The sequence below is a fragment of the Perissodus microlepis genome, chromosome 3 (genome assembly GCF_051167445.1).
Source record: "Perissodus microlepis isolate ML-2025 ecotype Zambia chromosome 3, ASM5116744v1, whole genome shotgun sequence".
In the NCBI taxonomy this organism is placed as follows: Eukaryota; Metazoa; Chordata; class Actinopteri; order Cichliformes; family Cichlidae; genus Perissodus; species Perissodus microlepis.
The window spans coordinates 20501232-20520893 of record NC_140463.1 but is presented as its reverse complement, the minus strand read 5'-3'; the positions used below and the strand labels follow the sequence as shown (position 1 = coordinate 20520893).

General features: G+C 41.1%; 2 protein-coding genes across 2 annotated transcripts in view; one reads left to right on the top strand and one right to left on the bottom strand.

The window, feature by feature from the left end:
* The window catches only part of trpc5a (transient receptor potential cation channel, subfamily C, member 5a), a 211572-nt gene that overhangs the window by 174711 nt on the left and 17199 nt on the right, over positions 1-19662 (bottom strand). The gene's annotated exons all lie outside the window — the stretch shown is intronic.
* On the top strand, positions 1144-2247 carry LOC146390477 (uncharacterized). The gene has a single exon (XM_084923522.1). The coding sequence runs from the start codon at positions 1263-1265 to the stop codon at positions 1869-1871; it is 609 nt and encodes a 202-aa protein (XP_084779648.1). The 5' UTR covers positions 1144-1262; the 3' UTR covers positions 1872-2247.

Here is a 19662-nt window from a genome sequence, read left to right as displayed (position 1 = left end):
CACCTTAACAGTCCCATCTTTTACTGTCCGCACTTCCACTTTTCGGACCTTCTTGTCGCTGCTGGGGAATGTTTTTACTATTAGTCCCATGGGCCATTCATTCCTGCTGGCTTGGGAGTCCTTTAGCTGGACCACATCTCCTTCTTTGATGTTTTCAAGCGTCCCTTTGTAAGCTTCTTGTTGGACAGCTTGATTGATAACTACTTTGGCTCGGGTGAGTTCTTGGACGTTCGGTGTCTCACTGAAACTTTTCCATCCCCTTCGTTCACTTGTCTTTTGTGCAAAGGATGTAACTACATGAATGAGTCTGGCTATGACTCTGCAAAGTGTGATCCAGTTTGAGTACTTTTTGAAACGGTCAGAACCTAACTGTGGCTCTGCTACAGTAGTTTTCATTACTTTTATGTCCGGACGTATCTCTCTGTATTTTTCAGGTTCGATGAGCGTGAAAGGACCAGTGTGTGGTTCTGTATGTGTGTCAGAGTACAGAAAGGGTGGACCTGAGAACCAGGTACTGTTCTGCAGGTCTGCTGCTGGAATGAACCAAGTGGCTTGGTCAGCATGATTATTATCCAACGTTTTCTGCATGGATTGGATGTAGTGATCTTTCATTTCTGGTCTCTTTTCCAAAGTCTTTCGGAGAGAGCAGAGGCGTTTTAGGGCTTGTTCTCCGTTGTCTGGGAGCCTTCTTCTCGGTGAGTGAAAGGGTAAAGGTGCAACCCAACGGTTCTCTTGGTTTTGATAAACTTCATTGTCCATTATTGTCAGGAATGCTTGGTCGTCGATAGACATGGCTTGTTTGTTATCACCCTCAGATCTAACAAACACAGAGTGTCCCAAATCGTCTGTGACGCAGGCAGCATTCATAGTGACCCCATAATTCTCTTTAACGTGAATTGTGTTTGGGCAAGGCTCAAAATAGGATGCACGTCCAATATCTAAGGTGTGTGTTTTGTAGACATTGACCTCTGACTGACTGTGTGCTTTTCCTAGACACACCTCCCCCACAATAACCCAACCCAGGTCTAGCCTTTGGGCGTATGGTGCATCATTGGGTCCGTTGATTTGCTCACGTACCTTATGGACCCTGATGACATCCCTTCTGACTTCTACTTGGCTCTCAGCGAAGGCGGTCGCACTTTCTCCTCTCCTCCTCACTCTTATCTTTCCTGCTTAGCTTCTGTGTCCTTGTCTTGTCTCGTGTGCATTACTTTCCCTGGAATAGCCTCTCACTGTCGTTCTCTAAAACCTAAAAGAGAATTATGGATTTGATCAACTGGTCTCTGAATGCTATTGACACCCTTTTCTCAACGAGAAGTCTGGGCTCGGGAGAGCCTGAGTGCCCTGGAGGGACTTTCCCTGCCGGATACACGATGGACGGGTGGCAGAACTGGAGGGTCATGTGCCTGGCGGGACTGTCGATCGAGGACGCTGAAGATATCTATCTATTCGGAACCGTGATAACAGGGTTCTTGCTGATCGGAGTTGGCTTAGCCCTGGTTTATCGGAGAAATAAGAGAGCGGAACCGGCTGTTCAAACCCCCCCAAGGCTGCCCGCTGGATTCGAAGCGATGGGACGAGGCGCGACCTCTCACACCGAACGTAATATGGTCAACACCTTGGAGACGCTTGCATCGGCTGTGAAGGCTCAAAGCAACAACATTGAGCGTATGGGGGGATACATCAGAGAGAGGCCTGCTCAAAATGAGACCCTTGAGCGACAGTTGGAAGTCATCGCGGAACGGATCACTGCAGTTGTGAGGTCTCAGAATCAAAAGAATGACAACACCATGGAACAGAAGTTTGATACCATCATGGGGAGGCTCGCGACTCTCCAACGGGAGATCGAGAGACCAGTGTCGGAGTGTTAGGGCAGCCTGAAAATTCTCCTGGGCTGCTCGCATGGAAATTTACAAAATCAACATCAACATTGCGGACCCCCATCACGGCGCCAGCTGCAGGCCCAAGGCTGGAGCCGAACAATCACTCCCTGATAACGACTGTGTTACGGCTATTCTTCCCGTCCCATGCAAGGTCACCTGGATTGGCTGGAGGACTGTTTTCTTAGCCTGATAGGCCGAAGGACACTGTCTCAGCTGAACTATGGACACGCACACACATACACTTACACTGATAAGCACTCACTCATCCCCCCCTCCCTTTCCAACGCCTTCGATGCTTGTTGCCCCCTGGGAACACGAGGCGGGTCCGGGCCCGTGCTGTCGAAGAGATGACGGCGCCGTCGCAGGATGGCTGCTGTGTTGCCTGGGGTTACTCCTCATCCCCTACCCATCCCTGTGGCTTGTCATGTCTTCCATAATGTTGTGCTGTGGACATTTATGTGCTTTTTTGTGCAGAGGAGTTTTTTTGTTTCCTGTTCTCGTGCTGTCCTACCATGGAAGCACAGCATGAGTGGAGGTCTCTTTTTTTCCTCTTGTACCTTCCCGATGTTGTGTACATTTTTTATTATTAATCCTTTATTTATCCAGGTAAAAAATCTCATTGAGATTAAAAATCTCATTTCCAAGAGAGACCTGGCATCATGGCAACAAAAGTCACATACCACATAGGTATATAACATTTAAAACAAATACAATTTCAGTGTTTTTCTTGTAACGCTACCGATCTCCGACTTGTAATCCCATGTGATGTCTGTGTTATGTGTGTAAGGTCGGGGGGGGGTTACCATCTCGCTGCAGGGCAACCTGCTTGCGACAAATAAAGCTGTCATTCATTCATTCCTAGGAGCAAAAGGATTGGGGCGTGGTGATCGACAGGTGGGATGTTATCTGCGACTAGAAGAAGATGTGAGTGATGTTGGGCAATCTCTGGAGAGGGTATTTCAGATCTATTGTCTGGAACAGAGTCACATTCAATTAAAGGGGGTAGCTGGATGTTGACTTCTCCATCCAAGGACTCGAGGAAGAAGTTTACAGCTCTCCTACCTGAGGTTTGTTCTCTGCCAGAGCAAGTCTTTAAGGTGTATGGAGTGGGTTTGGCATTGATTTTGAAAAGGCTGAAAAACTCTGACTTAACCAGTGACCTGTTGGACTGATCATCTATTACTGCATACATTTTTATAGCTCTCTCTTTTCGGCCTGCGGGATACACTTTGACTAAACTGATCTTAGAACATGAACGTGGGCTATCACCTTGGCCACATACCTCTATGCACTTCGACTTGACTGAAGGTGAGCTCTCAGTTTGCTCTTCATTGTCGTTGTTTCCTGGTGTAGTACTCTTACGGGCAGGAGTAGGACCATGATGCATTGCAGATAAGTGTTTAAGGCTGTCACACTCAATACACTTTACCACTGCTTTACAGTTTTTTGCAATGTGTTGGACAGACCCACAGCATCTGTAGCAGATGTGATGCTCTTTGAGATAAGCTTGTCTTTCTTCAATAGTTTTGTCTCTAAAAATCTTACACTTTTTGAGTGGGTGAGGTTTTTTGTGGATTGGGCACTGGCGATCCGGTTCCTCCATTTTCTTTGGACTGAGATTATTCTGGTCCGGCTCTGCCGTAATGTCCATTTTGTGTGCTGACACAGTAGGTTTGCGACTATATGACCTCAGTTTTTCTGTGGGAGAAGGGACATGGGTGTTGGCCTTGGACATAGCAAAGCTTGGGTCATTCCTCATTTTCGCTTGCCGCTGGACAAATTGTGTGAAAACTGAGAAAGGAGGAAATGACACACTATGAGTCTCCTTGTACTGTGTTCCTACAGTTGTCCACTTTTCCTGTAGGTTGAAGGGAAGTTTTTCCACTATTTGCCTGACTCCTCTAGCTGTGTCCAGGTAAGCAAGTCCTGGGAGTGCACCATCTTGTTTAGCACACTGTAGCTCCAATAAGATGTCACTAAGTTCCTGCAGCTTAACGTTGTCTTTATTTGTTAGTTTAGGAAAGTCCTCTACCTTTTTCAAGAGTGCGTCCTCAATAGCCTCAGGTGAGCCGTAGCACTCTTCAAGGCGTTACCAGACCATCTTCGCACCTGCAGCAGGATTGAGGGTGTGTACAGCACGAATGCGCTTAGCCTGTTCGGATGATGTTGGACCCAACCATTTTGTTAGCAAGTCTAATTCCTCTCTTAGAGACAAATTTAGGTCTTTGGTTGCGCTGATGAATGAGGTTTTCCATGCCCAATAGTTTTCAGGTTTGTCATCAAATTGCAAAAGACCTGTGCTAACTAGTTCTTTGCGAATTAGGTATTTTGCAAACCGTTGCATTTCACTTGATTCAGGTATGCAGTTGTTAAGGTTGGGGGTGTGCTTTGTGGAGTTGGACCAGTACGTGTCGACTACACATGTGTTCACTGTTTGCTCCTGTTTCCTTTCTCTATTTACAGGTGGTGGTTTCGTCTGAGTGTTGGTTATAAAAGGATTAGTTATTTGTGTACTGTCTTGTACATCTACTTCATTGCAATTTCCTTTCGGAGGCTGTGCTGGGTCGTGTGGAGTGTCTGGGAAGAGTAACTCACATTGTTGTTGAACATATTCGTTAGTGCGGTGCACTGTACTGATGGGCTCAGCTTCCTCACAAAGTTCTCCGTAGAGCTCCCCGCTCTGAATCTCTGCTTCTTCATAGGCTGAGGCCTCTGCTTCAGCTGCGGCTATTGCTTTTTGGCACTGGAGGACATGTAGATGAGCATCCAGTTCAGCTCTCTGTTTCATTGCATTAGCTTCCTTTTCAGCGAAGGCCAGTTGAGCTCGTGCTGCTTGAGCTTTGGCGTAGGTCCTTGCAGCTGCAGAAGCTGTTGATGAGGATGTCCGTTGAGACCGCCTTGTCGATGTTCTGGATTTCTGCGACTTGGTGTCGAATGGCTGAGACTGTTGCTGCATTGTAGCTGGTTGAGTGGCGACGTCTGGTTGCTGTTCACCACCGGCTGCTTCGTCTAGCTCTTCAGCAGCGTAGTCTTTTAGGTAATTTCTTCCTGAGCGTAGACTCATGTTGCTAAAAGTAGCTCTGTATGCTTGAACCCGTTGAGTAGGCATCTTTTTACTATGCTGCCCTCACGACACGTGACCATGTGAAGCTAGACAGCTAGCGAACAAAATAGAGGAGATCTTCCACACAAGGCTTGCTTTTATTGCTTTTAATGAAGATCCTTTGAAGCCTTATCCTCTCTCAAGGCTTCTCCTTGCTATTTCTTATTTGTAACTGAAATATACAGAAAATGAAAATAAATTGCTAGCTAATACACATCTTAATGACAAACTTAGCCTAGCTTAACACGTGCGTTACATTAGCATCGCAGTTCACTCCAGGTAAACACATATAAAAGTTATCTCTGAACATATTAATACTCACAAAGACGAACGTTTCCCAAGGTACAAGCGTGTAGGGCACTCTTAGCGTGTACATGAACTCGTTCACTCTTTTAATACTGCCGAAGCACTTTTCACGGCATTAACGGAGAAAACACGTCAAAGATATGCGAATGATCAGAGCGCTCCCTCGCTCCCGTTTCCGCACATACAATACAAAGATCACTTGTGACAACGATGATTCACTCTGAGCAAATTTCGAACCCAGACATTTTAACTGTTTTTAGCATGAATCACTTATAATATTTCTTAACTTTGAACTTATTTATCACTTTGCTTATGTAACTTAATCAGACTATGCATTAACTATTGACTTCTGACCAAAAGGCATAACACTGCACTAAACGAGTTTTAGCAGATGTTTCTTCAGATAGTGTTCAGGAACTTCACTAATGAATTCTGTTTACAACCACTGCAGCAAAAACGTCGTTTTAAAAGTGCCTCACATATCCTGCGAAAGCCGATACAGGGAAATGGTTTCCACCTGGTTTCTGACAATACACCATCCAATCAGTTGAATCCTCTAACCAGTATAATTACATCTATTTCCCCTGATCAGTTTACAGATAATCTTATTACTGCTTATAGTCGAGCTTTCAAGCTATTTCTCAGGCTTGCCTTGTTTTCCTAGTTTCCAGAAAAAAAAAGATTTCTAAAATCTAAAATTTCTAAAAAAGTAAAGAATTAAGAGAGCTTGACGCATCAATCGCCTTAATTGAAAGCAAGGAGGATAGTTGTAAGGGAGAAAATGGATCACTTTTACATGCAAAACAAATCACAACCACCCCCAAGTGCAAAGATACACCGGTTAAAGTAAAGAGAAAAACTGACTCTTGACATTATTGCAAAAGCCAATGGCTTTTACAGCTTCCGCTGGACCAGGGATGTCAACAGCCCTCAGCCCGAGAGAGCTGTATGTCAGGAGAAGCTGGCTAATGCTAGCATGGTGTCAAGCAAGCTAAAGAGGCACCTTGAAACCAAACATCCCTTTAGAAAGAGAAACTACTACTTAGAAAAGCATTGGATTTGAACCAAGACTATTTTACTGTGAAAAGGCGTCTGATCAAGGCAACGGAGCTGTTTGGAGCTGTATGCTAGCAAAGCGACGGAACACTAGGTCCAAATGGCATAAACGTGCCATCAACAATGCCTTTGTCTGACAATGCAATCAAAAGAATTGATGAGATGTCAGATTACACAGACAGATAGATGCTATTTGCTCTGGTTTAATGGTTTACTGTTATGTAACATCACAAATCGTCCCAATAGAAAAATAAGGAACTAATTGACTAGTTAGTTTAAAATGGCTAGAACAACAAATCAGTTATCAAGAGAGCTGATAAATTATCCATTTCTGCCGCTCAATAATGCATTAAATGTCTCATGTCAGCTTCAGAGTGCAAAGAAAATGTGTAAAAATATATTTAAATAGGTCACTGAGAAGAAGACAGAAATATTAAGAGCTTGAAACTCTGCTCTTTAAACATGAGTGACCTATCAGTGTTTACACATTTATTAGAAGTGACATTTCCACAGTGGAAAGTCACAAAATCTCCAGAGATGCCAAAATTGCTGGATGCGAGTTCGTGAACCAACGAGGAGGCGTGTTCATAATGGGAGGTGAAATAAACAGCAAAAAGGAAAAGGTGAACATGCAGTGCCACCAAAATGAGGTGGCAAATACTGCAAACCATAAATGTGGTGTATGACAATGATTTCAGTAACCCATCCCTTAGCTGCTCTCCCATTTTCATTCTCGGTTTCAAACACACATATGTACACACACCGAGGGTGTTAATTTTTAATCCTATCTGCAGCCTGTGGATGGCCGGGATAAGAGCGAGTGAGTGAGCGAGCAGAGAAGGCAGCAGGAGGAGGAAAGGAGGGGGATGACAGATATATACAGCCAGAGAGATGGGAAATGATGAGACAGGCCATGTTGGCACAAACACACACACACACACACACACACACACACACACACACACAGCAGAGGTGAGAAGATGGGCGAGAAGTAGAAGAGACAATGTGACAGCCAAGCGGATAAAAGTGGTGAGACAGAGTGGCACGGAGACCCTCTGCACTAAAGACGGCTTTCGCTGCTGCAGCTGTAGACTCCCAATGTTTCAGTAACCCTGCACCCACAAGCTAGTGCACACGTTTCTCTGTAGCTTCATACTGTGCATCTTCCCCAGTAACATATTCACACTTATTCTCCTTAAGGTGATCTTTAAGATGCACTTCTCCCCTAGGCTGACTGCACTTTTGGAAGGTGGTTGGATGGGTGGTTTGGGGTTTTCAGAAATGGGAAACTATGAGAGAAACAGTGTAACACAAACCAAGTAAAAAAAAAATTAAAAAAATAACAACATAACAAACAAACAAAAAACATTATTTTTCTCTCCTCTGTCTTCTTTAGATCTAGGCTATGCAAGTCATTTCCTGGAAATGTGTATATTGCAGTCAATAGCATATTGATTGCAATATACACACAGGATATGTATGCATGAGGAAATTTGTTTTACACCTTCTTGCTTAAGGACACTTCAGCATGCGGAGGAGCCAGAAATTGAACCACCAGCCTTGTGATCAGCAGACGACCCACTCCGCTTCCTGAGCCACAGGTGCACCTGTGAGCTGAAATCATTAGTCAATCTACAGAAAACAAATTATCACAATTATAATAATTGATTGATAGCTGCAGTCATTTATCAAGCTGTAATGCTGAAACACACCAGCTCCATCCTCCTTAAAACGGGATGACTTGCTGCTGTTTTTCAGCCCAGTATACACACAATACTTTTAACTGCATGAGGGGGACAAAAAAAAAGAAAAAAAAAAAAAAAGCAGATTCTTTCAACCGATCGATTTCAATCTTGAAAACGAATCGATAGATGATTTGATCATCATGATGTGGGAATAATGCAGCTTCTTCTTCATACTTCATCATAGGCTGAATCTGTGTGTGTTGAGTTTACACTCAAATTAAAACATGCCTAATTTGCATAAATTCAAATAATTAAAAATAAAAACTCTGAAACGTAAAAGTTTTCTGGACCCAACAGGGGTTCTCGGGTGTTGGGGAAGATCAGGCAATTAAAACTTTGACAAAATTTCTATATGAAAATTGTATTATTTCCTCTTACAACAAAATATTAAGGATCCCCCCCCAAAATAGACTTTTTGTTTTGGTTTTAAAATTCATTCATTCATTACTTCATTCATTTAGATGTAAAAATATCAAATATCCTCACATTTCTACAAATCAAACACAAGGATTTGACACCTTTTTAAAATCATGATATTACTGTTGCTGTTCTTAAGACAAAAACAAGCAACTGGAAGGCAGCGAGTCTGGAGATGTTATAAAAAACTGTTAAGTTTCATATTTTACAGACAAGCATGACTAACAAAGTAAGTGCAGAAAATGATGGGAAGACTTGAGTTTCCCCTGAGAACCCCTGGAGCTGTAAATTGTCTATAAACAAAATAAATGTCTGTAGAGTAGAAAACAAAAGTACATCATCATGGTGACGATGTAATCTAAATCAGTGTAATTTCTAGACATTGATTTGATAATGGCATTATTAGATTTACATAATTTATAAAAGCAAAATAAATTTTGAGGGAAATCTAATTGCAAGTATTTGCAGCAACTACAGCATGATCTACATTTTTAAGGGGTGTACATGTTAGATCAGGGGTGGGGAACTCCAAGCCTCGAGAGCCGGTGTCCTGCAGGTTTTATATGTGTCCTTGATCCAACACGGCTGATTTAAATGGCTAAATTACTTCCTCAGCATGTATTGCAGTTCTCCAGAGGCCTGCTAATGAACTAATGTGTGTTGACCCAGGGTGAGACCCAATGTTCCCTCTAAGCTGCGCACGTGCGCAATTGCGCACTGCTGGCACAGTCTCTACGCACAAAAAAAAAAAAAAAAAAACTAACCTGAATTGAAATTAAAATTAATACTTCAAAAATCATGTTTTGCAGTGTTAGTCAGTAAGTGACTGGCTGCTCCCATATGGGATTAGAACGATGCCACCTTATCCCATAGTTCAGCCGATGCGTATATACGCAGCCAATCAACGTCATTGACAGGCTATGACAGCGTCCTTATGTGCAGACACCGGTGTTTTAGCTAGCAAAGCGGCGTGGCTGATGTGGAGTGAAGCCACATTAATGACAACGTGTACAACCATTGGAGATGTGAGCAGGACAGACGGGACAATTGACGGAAAAAGTGTGGACTTTATACCAGTTTTTAAATTGTGTTGATAGACCACGTAAAACCAGAGTTGTGATAAAAATATGCAATGTCTGGTTTTCTTCCTGAATACTATCGTTGTTTATATTTACTGCGGGAAGAAACGTTAAAAACGGCGTTTTATAAGGAAAAAGGCTCGAAAGCCTGTGAGCAAAAACAAACCCCACCCCCCCACCTTTCCTATTGGGCCAAAAAAGTACCATGTCGACCAATCAAAAAATGATATGGCAACGTGGCATCTTGTTGTTAAGAAACGGGGGGAAGTTTTAGGAGTGACGGCGGTGTTTTGAGATGTGAGAGATTTGCGATGTTTAGTGCAAATCTTGTGTAGTTAGTGTGTAGTGTAGTCAATAGTTTTGTTGTGTGTGTCAGAACAATGAGGCGACTGCTGAATGTTACAGGAGTGATACATCTCCTGTTGTCAGGCCTGCAGGTATCAGGCTGTTGTTCTCCTTTATCTCATAGTAGACAAATTATTTTTTGGAGTGGCACAAATAATTTGTGTGGCATCAGATTTGATGCAGAACAGCTGATTGTTCTGTAAATAGTTTGAAATGTTTATTTAAAAACGCCTTGGCTGCGTTTAAAAAAAAAAAATAGCTGCAAAACACTTTGATGTTTCCAAAACTCAGTAACTTTTTTGAAGAACTATATAATTAATTTCCCAACATTGGTCATTATATACTGTATTTTGCAGACAGAGTTACAGGACTCTCTCCCAGACCACAGACTCATACTCATTATACAAGTCAGAGCTTTATAAAAAAAAATAATAATAAAGAAAGAAAGTTGTGTTTTCGAAATTGGAGTTCAAGTTATTTTTACTTCCAATAGTGTTAACATACTGCACAGGTCATGAACAAGATTTATTTATTAATTTTCATTGTAAGTGGGCTAAAGCACTTAATTAAAAGTAGTCAAACATAAATGTAAACGCTGTAATTTGATTCTTTTAATAAACCATGTAACTTGGATGGATAAGATGCCGGCGTGACCACAGTGCACACGTCTGATGTCGCTCACAGTGGTCAAAGGGATCGCTCAGGGAGTTTGTGTGTTCGCTCAGACACGTGAAAAATTAGAGGGAACATTGGTGAGACCTAAAACCTGCAGGACACGACCCTTGAGGCCTGGACTTCCCCCACTCCTGCTTTCTTTATGACCTTAAAGATTGTGGTCTGGTTTAAAAAGGAAGAGTCTTTGGACCTTAGAGATAGCAGAAAAAAAATCTTTGAGATGATGTTTATTTACATATTACTTGTAGCCCAAACCTATAATCTTGCATGTGACTGTAGACCTTGGTTTTTGGTGGAAAACTGTATATTTTCAAACAGCTCACAAATATCTCTCTTCATTCATTTGTAACAGTCTGAATGTAGTGTAGTCAGGGTTTATGCTGCACCAAGAAAACAAATTTGCTGTATAAAAATCCAATTTCCAGGAGACACTGTTGGATAATTAACAACGGAAGAGAACTGATGAACCAATATAATAAAGAGTACAAGTAATCAAATAACAATTTTATATACTTTAATGGCACAGTGACAAATAACTGGATGACATTACCAAATCATGTCCAGAGGCCTGCAGTTACCGCCATTAAAAATTCAGTACAGTCATCAGTGAAATGGCAGAGCTGCACATCAGTGCTGCCGGTGACAGATTGGTCGATGTGGCACCAATCTGTCACTTTTCTGGGGACAATTTCCTGTAAAAGCACTGAATATCAGTGTATCGGGGCATGGGGAATTTGGTGTTAAAGGAACATTCATTGTAGGCTGTAAAAACCTGTTTGTCAGTTTGAATCCCAAGTAAGACGAGGACACCAGAGGAGAACATTGAGGGAACACCTGTCAAGTCGCTCCCTGGTTCTGGAATATGAAGCGGAGCAGAGGCCGAGCTCACGGGAGAAGCTCTGAATTGGACAAATAAAGATTTAAGATAAGTGCGTACTCCTCGAGGGCTGTTGTGTGGTAGCACTGCTTTCTTTAAATCTCCGGCCCCGTTGAGAACCCGCCTCTGTTGATTGATTTTCATCATAAGCCTCAGCGGAAGACGTTGGTCCACGAGCACAGAGATTTAGATCGTTTCTGTGATAAATCCCTCCACAGAGCTGAAGACCAAGGTTAATTTGACACAGTTTTCCACTCACTCTGGGTTACTGATCTGCAGCAAAGCCTTTTAACAAAGCTACTACATCTTGAATATTGCAATTAGATACTACTGCCATACCATAATGAGTGTCATCAGTCATTTCAATTTCTGAATCTTCATTCAGAAGATATGGGATGAGAAGGGCATTACTTTAGCAGCTTTTTCCATGAACTCTTGCCGGTATGTGCATTTGCTTTGACACTCTCAAATTTACATTCCCTCAAACCCACTGTCCTTTTGCATTTCTGCCACAATTCAGTAAACAGCACCATACCAACCAAAAATAAATTGAGATGTGTGCATGAACTTGAACATGAACAGAGGAAAATAGATGGACGGTGTCCTTTATAGCTGGATAAAAGACATTTTTGCTACCGACCCCTTCAACAGCAGTGCATTGTTTAGCATGGGTACTGGTACCTTTGTTTGTTTCTCTAAACAGGTAGTGTGCCAACTGCATCTCCTGTGGAAATACTCTAAGCATAGATTAAAAAACGGTCAGACCAGTCAGAAAATCATAAAACAGTCTTCAATGAAACAAAGGTTTTCTTAACTGAGAGGAAACAAATGTAACCAACCATGATCCATCCTATAGTTAATTGTGATGCACTACCTTTCAGTTAAACATATTTGTACTGTATATATTGCTAACAAATATGTATTACATTAAACACATGGTTAAAGTGTGAAGAAAAACATTAAAAATACAGCAAGAAGTTTAGAGGGGGATAAAAACTCATATAACTCCTGGTTAAAAAGAAAAATGAAACAGAAATACCATTGGACTCATTTTGATTCTCTTCCTTTAGCCGACTTTATGAATCCATCTGTTTTTCTTAGGTTCAAGTATATTACAGATATAAAGATAACAATGAAAGCATTTTATGTAGTCCTGAAGAAATCAATGGAAAACTAATCGTTCCAGTTCTCTACTCCTATTGTAGCAACACAGTATCATGTATATTAATGTATTTAGACTTGACTACTTGATTCATGATTATAAACGATAATTGTCAATTTTATAATCAAAACAGTTGTTAAGGTTATTTTATAAATAAAATACTACATTTAAAGCAAGTACAGTGTTAAAAGGCTCAATTTTTCCATGTAAAAGTGACGTTAAGCAGGTGACACTACCACACATCAAACATTTGAGCCTCATCAGTGAGACATCGGTAGCAACCATTTATCCATTCATTTCAGCAGAGAGCTCTCCCTGTAAGACTTTGAACAATATTATCTAGGAGCATTCAAGAGGTTCACTCATAGGCAGTTTGACAGCAATAGAACAGTATCCTTCTGCTTCTATAAAAATATTATCCACCAACAGGATGAATGAGGTATTCTGGATGCTGTAGCTGGAGGTTAAACACTTCACTTAAAGGGGCCTGGGTCAAAGAGGGTAGTGCTGCTCTCGCACATCACATTTGGCCTGATTTGTATTTCTGACCTGTTCTCACTGCCTCTCACGGCCTAAATCCCCTCTAGCTGTATCCTTTCTTTTTAATTTTCAACCTGCCTACATTTTGATATGGCCCTGCTCAGAGCAGTGCTCTCTCTCCCCCTCTTAACGCCATAGGCAAAGTGACTCGCTTTGTTTAAAGTTTGATCAGATCAAACACATCTCTATCCATTTGGCTTGGCCACTCACATACAAAAGGTGAATATTTCACTAACAGAAACAGCAACAAAAAAGGCATGAAGAGCAAAGGGTTTCTGGCCTGTTACAGTGTCAAATATTTCAGGGTCTGTGATTATTCTAGACTTAATGTCAGTGCTCTCTGTACTACGTGTTAAAATCCACATACCTCACTGAGTGGAATTCATTGAGTTTTAAAGAAATGTAACAGATTAAATCTAACACACTTAGATCTTGCTTGTGGCAGGGAAGATATAAACACACGCATGCAAGTACACACATGCGTGACCAAACAGAAGTTATTTTATTTGCCAAACACTAAATGTGCTGCTCTCCAGTCAGTCTATCATCCAACTCCACCATCTTGGACTGCATCTGCTTCATGTGAGCTCTGCGGAGCAGCACATGAAGCAGTTCTCAACATGCTGCAGGTTTTGGCTGCAGCAGATTGGAAAGATATCTGAACAAGAAAAATCATTATTGTTAGAGGCTGCAGTCTAACACAGGGTGATGGGTGAAAACATCTGGATAGAATCCAGCAATTGGAAGGTCAGTGGCTTGATCACCAGCTCCTCCATTCTGTGTGTCAAAGTATCCATAATAAAAGCAGGAGGAACCACTGTGACTGCCCAACTCGAGTAGAAAGGCACTTTACAATTACCAGTCCACCAGACTTTTAAACTAAGAGCGAATTAAAGCTAGTAAAGCAACTGTGGATGACGTTATTTAGCATAAAAATATCCTTAAATGACTAAATGCATTTACATCTGGGTGCTGCGTCCAATCAAAGCATACATGTAGGAAACACATGATTACTGACAATTAAGTTGGATGAACAGTCATGACAGAACAAATGTAACTGATGTTGGCTCTGGCCGTTTTCACTGCAAGCATTTTAGTTGAAGTATTTTGATGCTTCCTCAGTACAATGTTCCAAATATAAGTGTCAACATAACCTCAAATGTACTCAACTATCTTTAATGAAGGTCCCTCCGTTTATCCTTCCCATCGTCTTAAATTTCTCTCTTTACTATAATTCTCTGTACATTAAAATGAGAGGATCACAATTTTTATGCTATTTGACTTAAGACCAAACCAGCCCTTCACACACACAGGCAGATGTTTCTGTTATCCCCGATTTAGGAACTTTAGGAACCTTTTCAAACTTTAAGTATTCCAAATTACTTTTTCTACCATTAGTCCTTTTTCCACAACTAACATAGGTTTGATCTAATTTAGAATCAAATCAGTAACTCAGATCAAATAAAGGTTTCACGCATCACGTAGAAACATGATGCCTAAAAGCTTTTCAGTTGTGGATTATTAATCACCATGCAATATAACAAAAAAAACTACATTCAAGTGGTTTGAATTTTGAATTAAAAAATTAAAAGTAAAAAAATATATATTCATGAAACAAGTCTGAATGGACAAAACAGACAACTGTAGCTAGCTCAGTGCAGTTCCAGTTAATGCTGTTTATTTGTAAAAACAAAAAAGAAATCCACTCCATGCTTTGTTAATCCTCCATCCACTCCACATTCATTGAACACAAAAGACTCTACTTCAGGTGCGTCAATCACGAAGTAAAATAAAGAAAAATCACAAAACAAAACCAAGGCCAGCAGTCTACCAGATCGGCTGACTGAAAGGCCTTAGGGCAACGAAGTAAGGTCGGTAGTTCATGGCCCAGCTCGTTCCCAGACGTACATCTGGCCGGAAGATTCGCTTCCCTGGCTGAAGGGTCTGATTATTACTGATCGAGAAAGAAATTTTGCCCGAGAGGCTTTTCCCACACTGACCACTAGACTGCCGAAAAAAGGGAAAATAGCCTGAAGATCTCCAGCACGCCAAATCAGACTGATCTAACGAGTTGACAGCCAGGAGGGTGTGGACTTAAGTTCAAAGGTAACCGTCGAGCAATCGCCACACAGTTACGCAATAGATAGATGTTTTTACTTTCAATTGTTCTGCTGATATGCATCAATTTATGTTCAGCAGTTACAGGAGACTAAATAATTTATTGACGTATGTAAACAACGTTAACCATGAGTTGGTACGATCCTGCTCCTCATGCTGAAAGTTGGAAACGATCTCCCTGGTGGCTCTGTCTCCTGTTACTGTCCTTCTACTGATACTGTTACTTTAAAAGATCTGTGCTGTGTCCCCAATGTACCTAAAAACATGGCTGATGAGTACGTCAAGACCTAAATGCATTGCTGTCACGTCCAATACACATCGTTGTCTTCCCTGAAAAGAATCTTGTATAATTACAAGCGTGCTGTGTGTGTTCAGGCACCATTTTTCCTCCCCTCCTCCCACTACCATGAGGCCTGAGGACTCTTGTGGCGGGAACCCTGATCGTCCCAAAGCAGAAAGTCCAACAGATACTGATCTACACGTGTACACATGTAGAGAAAGAAAAAAAAAAAAAAAGCCGGAGCTGCTCTCCGACACACGGAAAACACAAAATTCAGCCCATTATCTAAAAGTAATTGCTGTGTTTTGGTAATGGCTCTCTGCTCATTATTCGTCAAATTATGGATGACTGCTTTTCCCGCACATTAAAGGCCCAAATAAATTGCTTCATTTCAACAATGAGACACTCATTGTGCTGCTGCTGGTTTTTCTTTGTCAGCTAATGGATTGGAGTTGTGTATTTAAACATGTCAAGCTGGATTCATATGAGGTCACTCTCTGCAATTTAGAGGATCATATGGGGCAATATGGTGACTATTATATTACTTCACTAAGTGCACGCCGTTTCTGGGGCTGATAATACAAAAAGCTCACTTTTTTCCTCCTCAGTTGAGAAAAAAGGTCTTATCTGTTCATGTGGGGACAGAAAATGACACCACCCATCTTCTGGTTACCTACAGCTCCTTGCAGAGACCCTGAGAGGATACAATTCTCATTACAAAACCATAAATCAATAACATGCCATAAAACTACATAAATATGTGAGGATGGCACAAAAGTGCTGCATGGTAAAAATTTTAGGACCTTTCAGAATAAGGTCTGCATCACTTAACCTTTATGAATCAAAGCTGTGAGCCACCAGTCTCACATCCACCGTTGCAGTTTTAGCATTATGCTAAGATTTGTATGTTTTTTGGTTAGGATAAGTGCTGTTTCAGTCTTTTGGGGACAAGATCAATTAGGCAACTCGAACAAGCTGCTTTATCTCACACACAGTATCCAATAGCAACAACACTTCTCAGCAACATTGGCCTAGTGAAATACAAGAAGAAATACCAAGGCCTTCAAAAAGTCGGGGGAAGCATCTGAGAGACGCACTAAAATATACCTGGTGCATCGAGGCTCTACCCACAAACCATATAAGCCAAAGGGTCCAGACTCCAGAGGTCACTTGTCAATACGCTAAAAGGTCAGAACCGTTTAAACTAATATATTCGATGTGGTTTTACTGTGTGGCTGCTTGGTGTATAACTAGCTCAACATACACACAGATGCATGAATGTTTACAGTCCTGTGAACAAACACACAGGCTGCATTAAACATACAAACTGATGCAGAGAACAGACACAGGTGCTCACATACTTACAGCAGAAAGCCACCATGCTAAGAAGACATGAGGAGAATGACTATTGGCAGGGGCAAAGGTCAGCAGAGGACGAGGTCTGCAGAAGTCTGCATGTCAGCTGGTGTTAAGGTTTCGACAGTGTCACCTGCCCTTTGAACCACATGACTGTGAAATCAATGCCTTTAGATATGGAAGCAGGCTGCGTGTGTTTATGTTTGTGTGGTTTACTGTGCAACTTTATCAAAGAAAGATCTCAGGTCCAGTTCTTTTCCCCCTTTTCCTTGTATGGTCCAGTACTTGGGATTTCTGCTTCTCTTGCATTTATTCCAAAACTGAAGTGATCAATGTAATTTTACTTAAGTCAAATAAAAGCTGTGTGAATTTGGCTGAAGGTATTCTGTGAGAAACTTAACACAGAAACAAACCTTTAGGCTTAAAAAGGAAATATTAAACTTGAGGCTCAACTAATACGTAGTCTTGTCTTTGTTTGATATGCTAGTTTTGCATTTTGGATTGTTAACACAACATTTATACATGGAAGACAAACGACGCTCAAACCTTTCCTGTATTATTTATATAAGTTATATAATCCTTTGTCATTTTGTAATCAAGTCTGAATAAAGAAGTATGAGGCTGAAATCAAATTCATCCACCAAACTGTGGTTTTTATTGTTAGAACAGGACTTCATGAAGACACCAACACCAACATATACCTCTGAAAACACGTGGCTTCTTTTTTTTTTTTTACTGAGTAACTGAAATTGCTTAACTCCAGGGATAATTGGACAAAATGAAAATCTTAAAATCTAACTAACGCCAAACATGATGCAAAGAATAAATATTTACAAATATACACATGTCAAGAAAAAAATATATCAAAAAACAGACTAGAAATACCTTGACTAAACTCCCCTAACCGTTTCCCCATGTGCCCTTAAGCACAGAGGCTACAAACAAAGTTAAACACAGTAACCCTTCTTTGCCTGGGCTGGGCCAATCCCACTCCAAAACATCAGTTGCAGATAATAGATATCATGATGCTCGTTTCATGGCCGTTTCCTCCTGTATGCGACTTCTTCACTAGATGATCCCTACGAGTGCCACACATTCCAATTCCTGGAGTACCGATTACTATGGTGATTAAAAATGTATAAAGAACATTAAAAAAAAAATAATAATAATAGTAACATGCAACATTGTTGCAAATAAGTCAAAAAATCTTTAATCTTGAGATTTAGTCCCCTGAAATCTCCATTACACTTTTATGTACCTGGAAAATATCAATCAATCCAGAATTATTTTGTTTTTGATGCATTTAATGGTATATTCACTTTATTATTTTCCCACTTATTTTAGCAGTTTGAAGCCTGCATGCTGAGGAGACTAAAAATCTAAAATTTTACCTATAGCATGCGTCATTACTCCCCTGGCTTCAGTTTCTCATCATTTTAAAGAAAAACACCTCATGCTTAGTTTTCCCTTTGTGAATAATTTAATGTTAAATCGTGGAGATCTGCAGACTGTCACAGGAGAGATGCAGTGACCTGCTGAAGGGGACACAATAACTCTCTCACTGACCTCAGAGTCTCTCTGAACAGCTAGACTCTTCCAGCTTACACTACTTCCATTACATTAAGTCTAATCTGGATCAATGCTTTTAATACCACAGACCTCTTTTGTACTTGGTTATATAACCAAAGTGGGGAGAAGAACTTAAATTTACTCAGAATGTCACAAACAACTTTGTCTGTTTTCCTCTCTTTCTTTGCAGCCATTTTCTGTTTGATTGAATTTTAATGGCTTGTATTCGTCGTTTTTAGATTCTGCTTCCTCTTTTTCCCCAAATAATGATAGCGTATGTCACAGGGGGTGGGCTGTGGTGATGGAAAAATAAAATTCTGGCCATTTTAATTAATACCCAACATCTACTTGAATATTTCACACTATGATTTGCCTCGATTTGGCAAATGAACAGTAATATTACAGTGTCTGTAAAGCCCTGTGCGCTGTATCTGATGCATCTTACTCATAAATCTGTCTTTTTGACTTTGACTCTCTCCTCAGTCTCACTCACACAGAAACACCTTCCTCTGAAGCCTACATGACTAAGCTGTGGAGGTCAAAGGCTGCACATCAAGATGTCTAGACAGCATTTTCCAGACAATTTGACATTACACCCCTTCATGACGTCACTACAGGGGTGCGTTTCTGTTTGTTTGCGCGAATGTGTGTGCGTCATTGTGGTGAGAGGTGAGGACAATGTGTGTTATGACTGAGGGTCCGACTTACAGAGTGTCTGTGACACCGTGTCTCAAACAAGCCACCCCACCCCCCGAAAAAAATATTAAAAATTCTCTAAAAATCCTTCTGGAAGTGTTTAACAAGCACACAGACTTATTTCATCTTCCCCCCTCTTTTGTTACTCGATGTCACTTCCCGATCTGCTCTGCCCCATCAAAAATAGATCTCACTATTTTGAGCAACAGAAAGTGTGGAGCTACTTCTGGGATGCTTCCACAACTGATGGAACTGCAGTTGGAGCACAAACAATGCAGCCCCACTCGGCGTATTTCCAAAATTACTCACAATATGTCACCCACAATTGTCAGAAATGATACGTCCATGGAGTTTCTTCTTTCACTTCACCCTCATTTATGGCAAGTCACAGAACAAAGAAGTCAAATCAGTAGAGGATTATGTTCAGTACAATCTGAGAATACAATGAATGTATC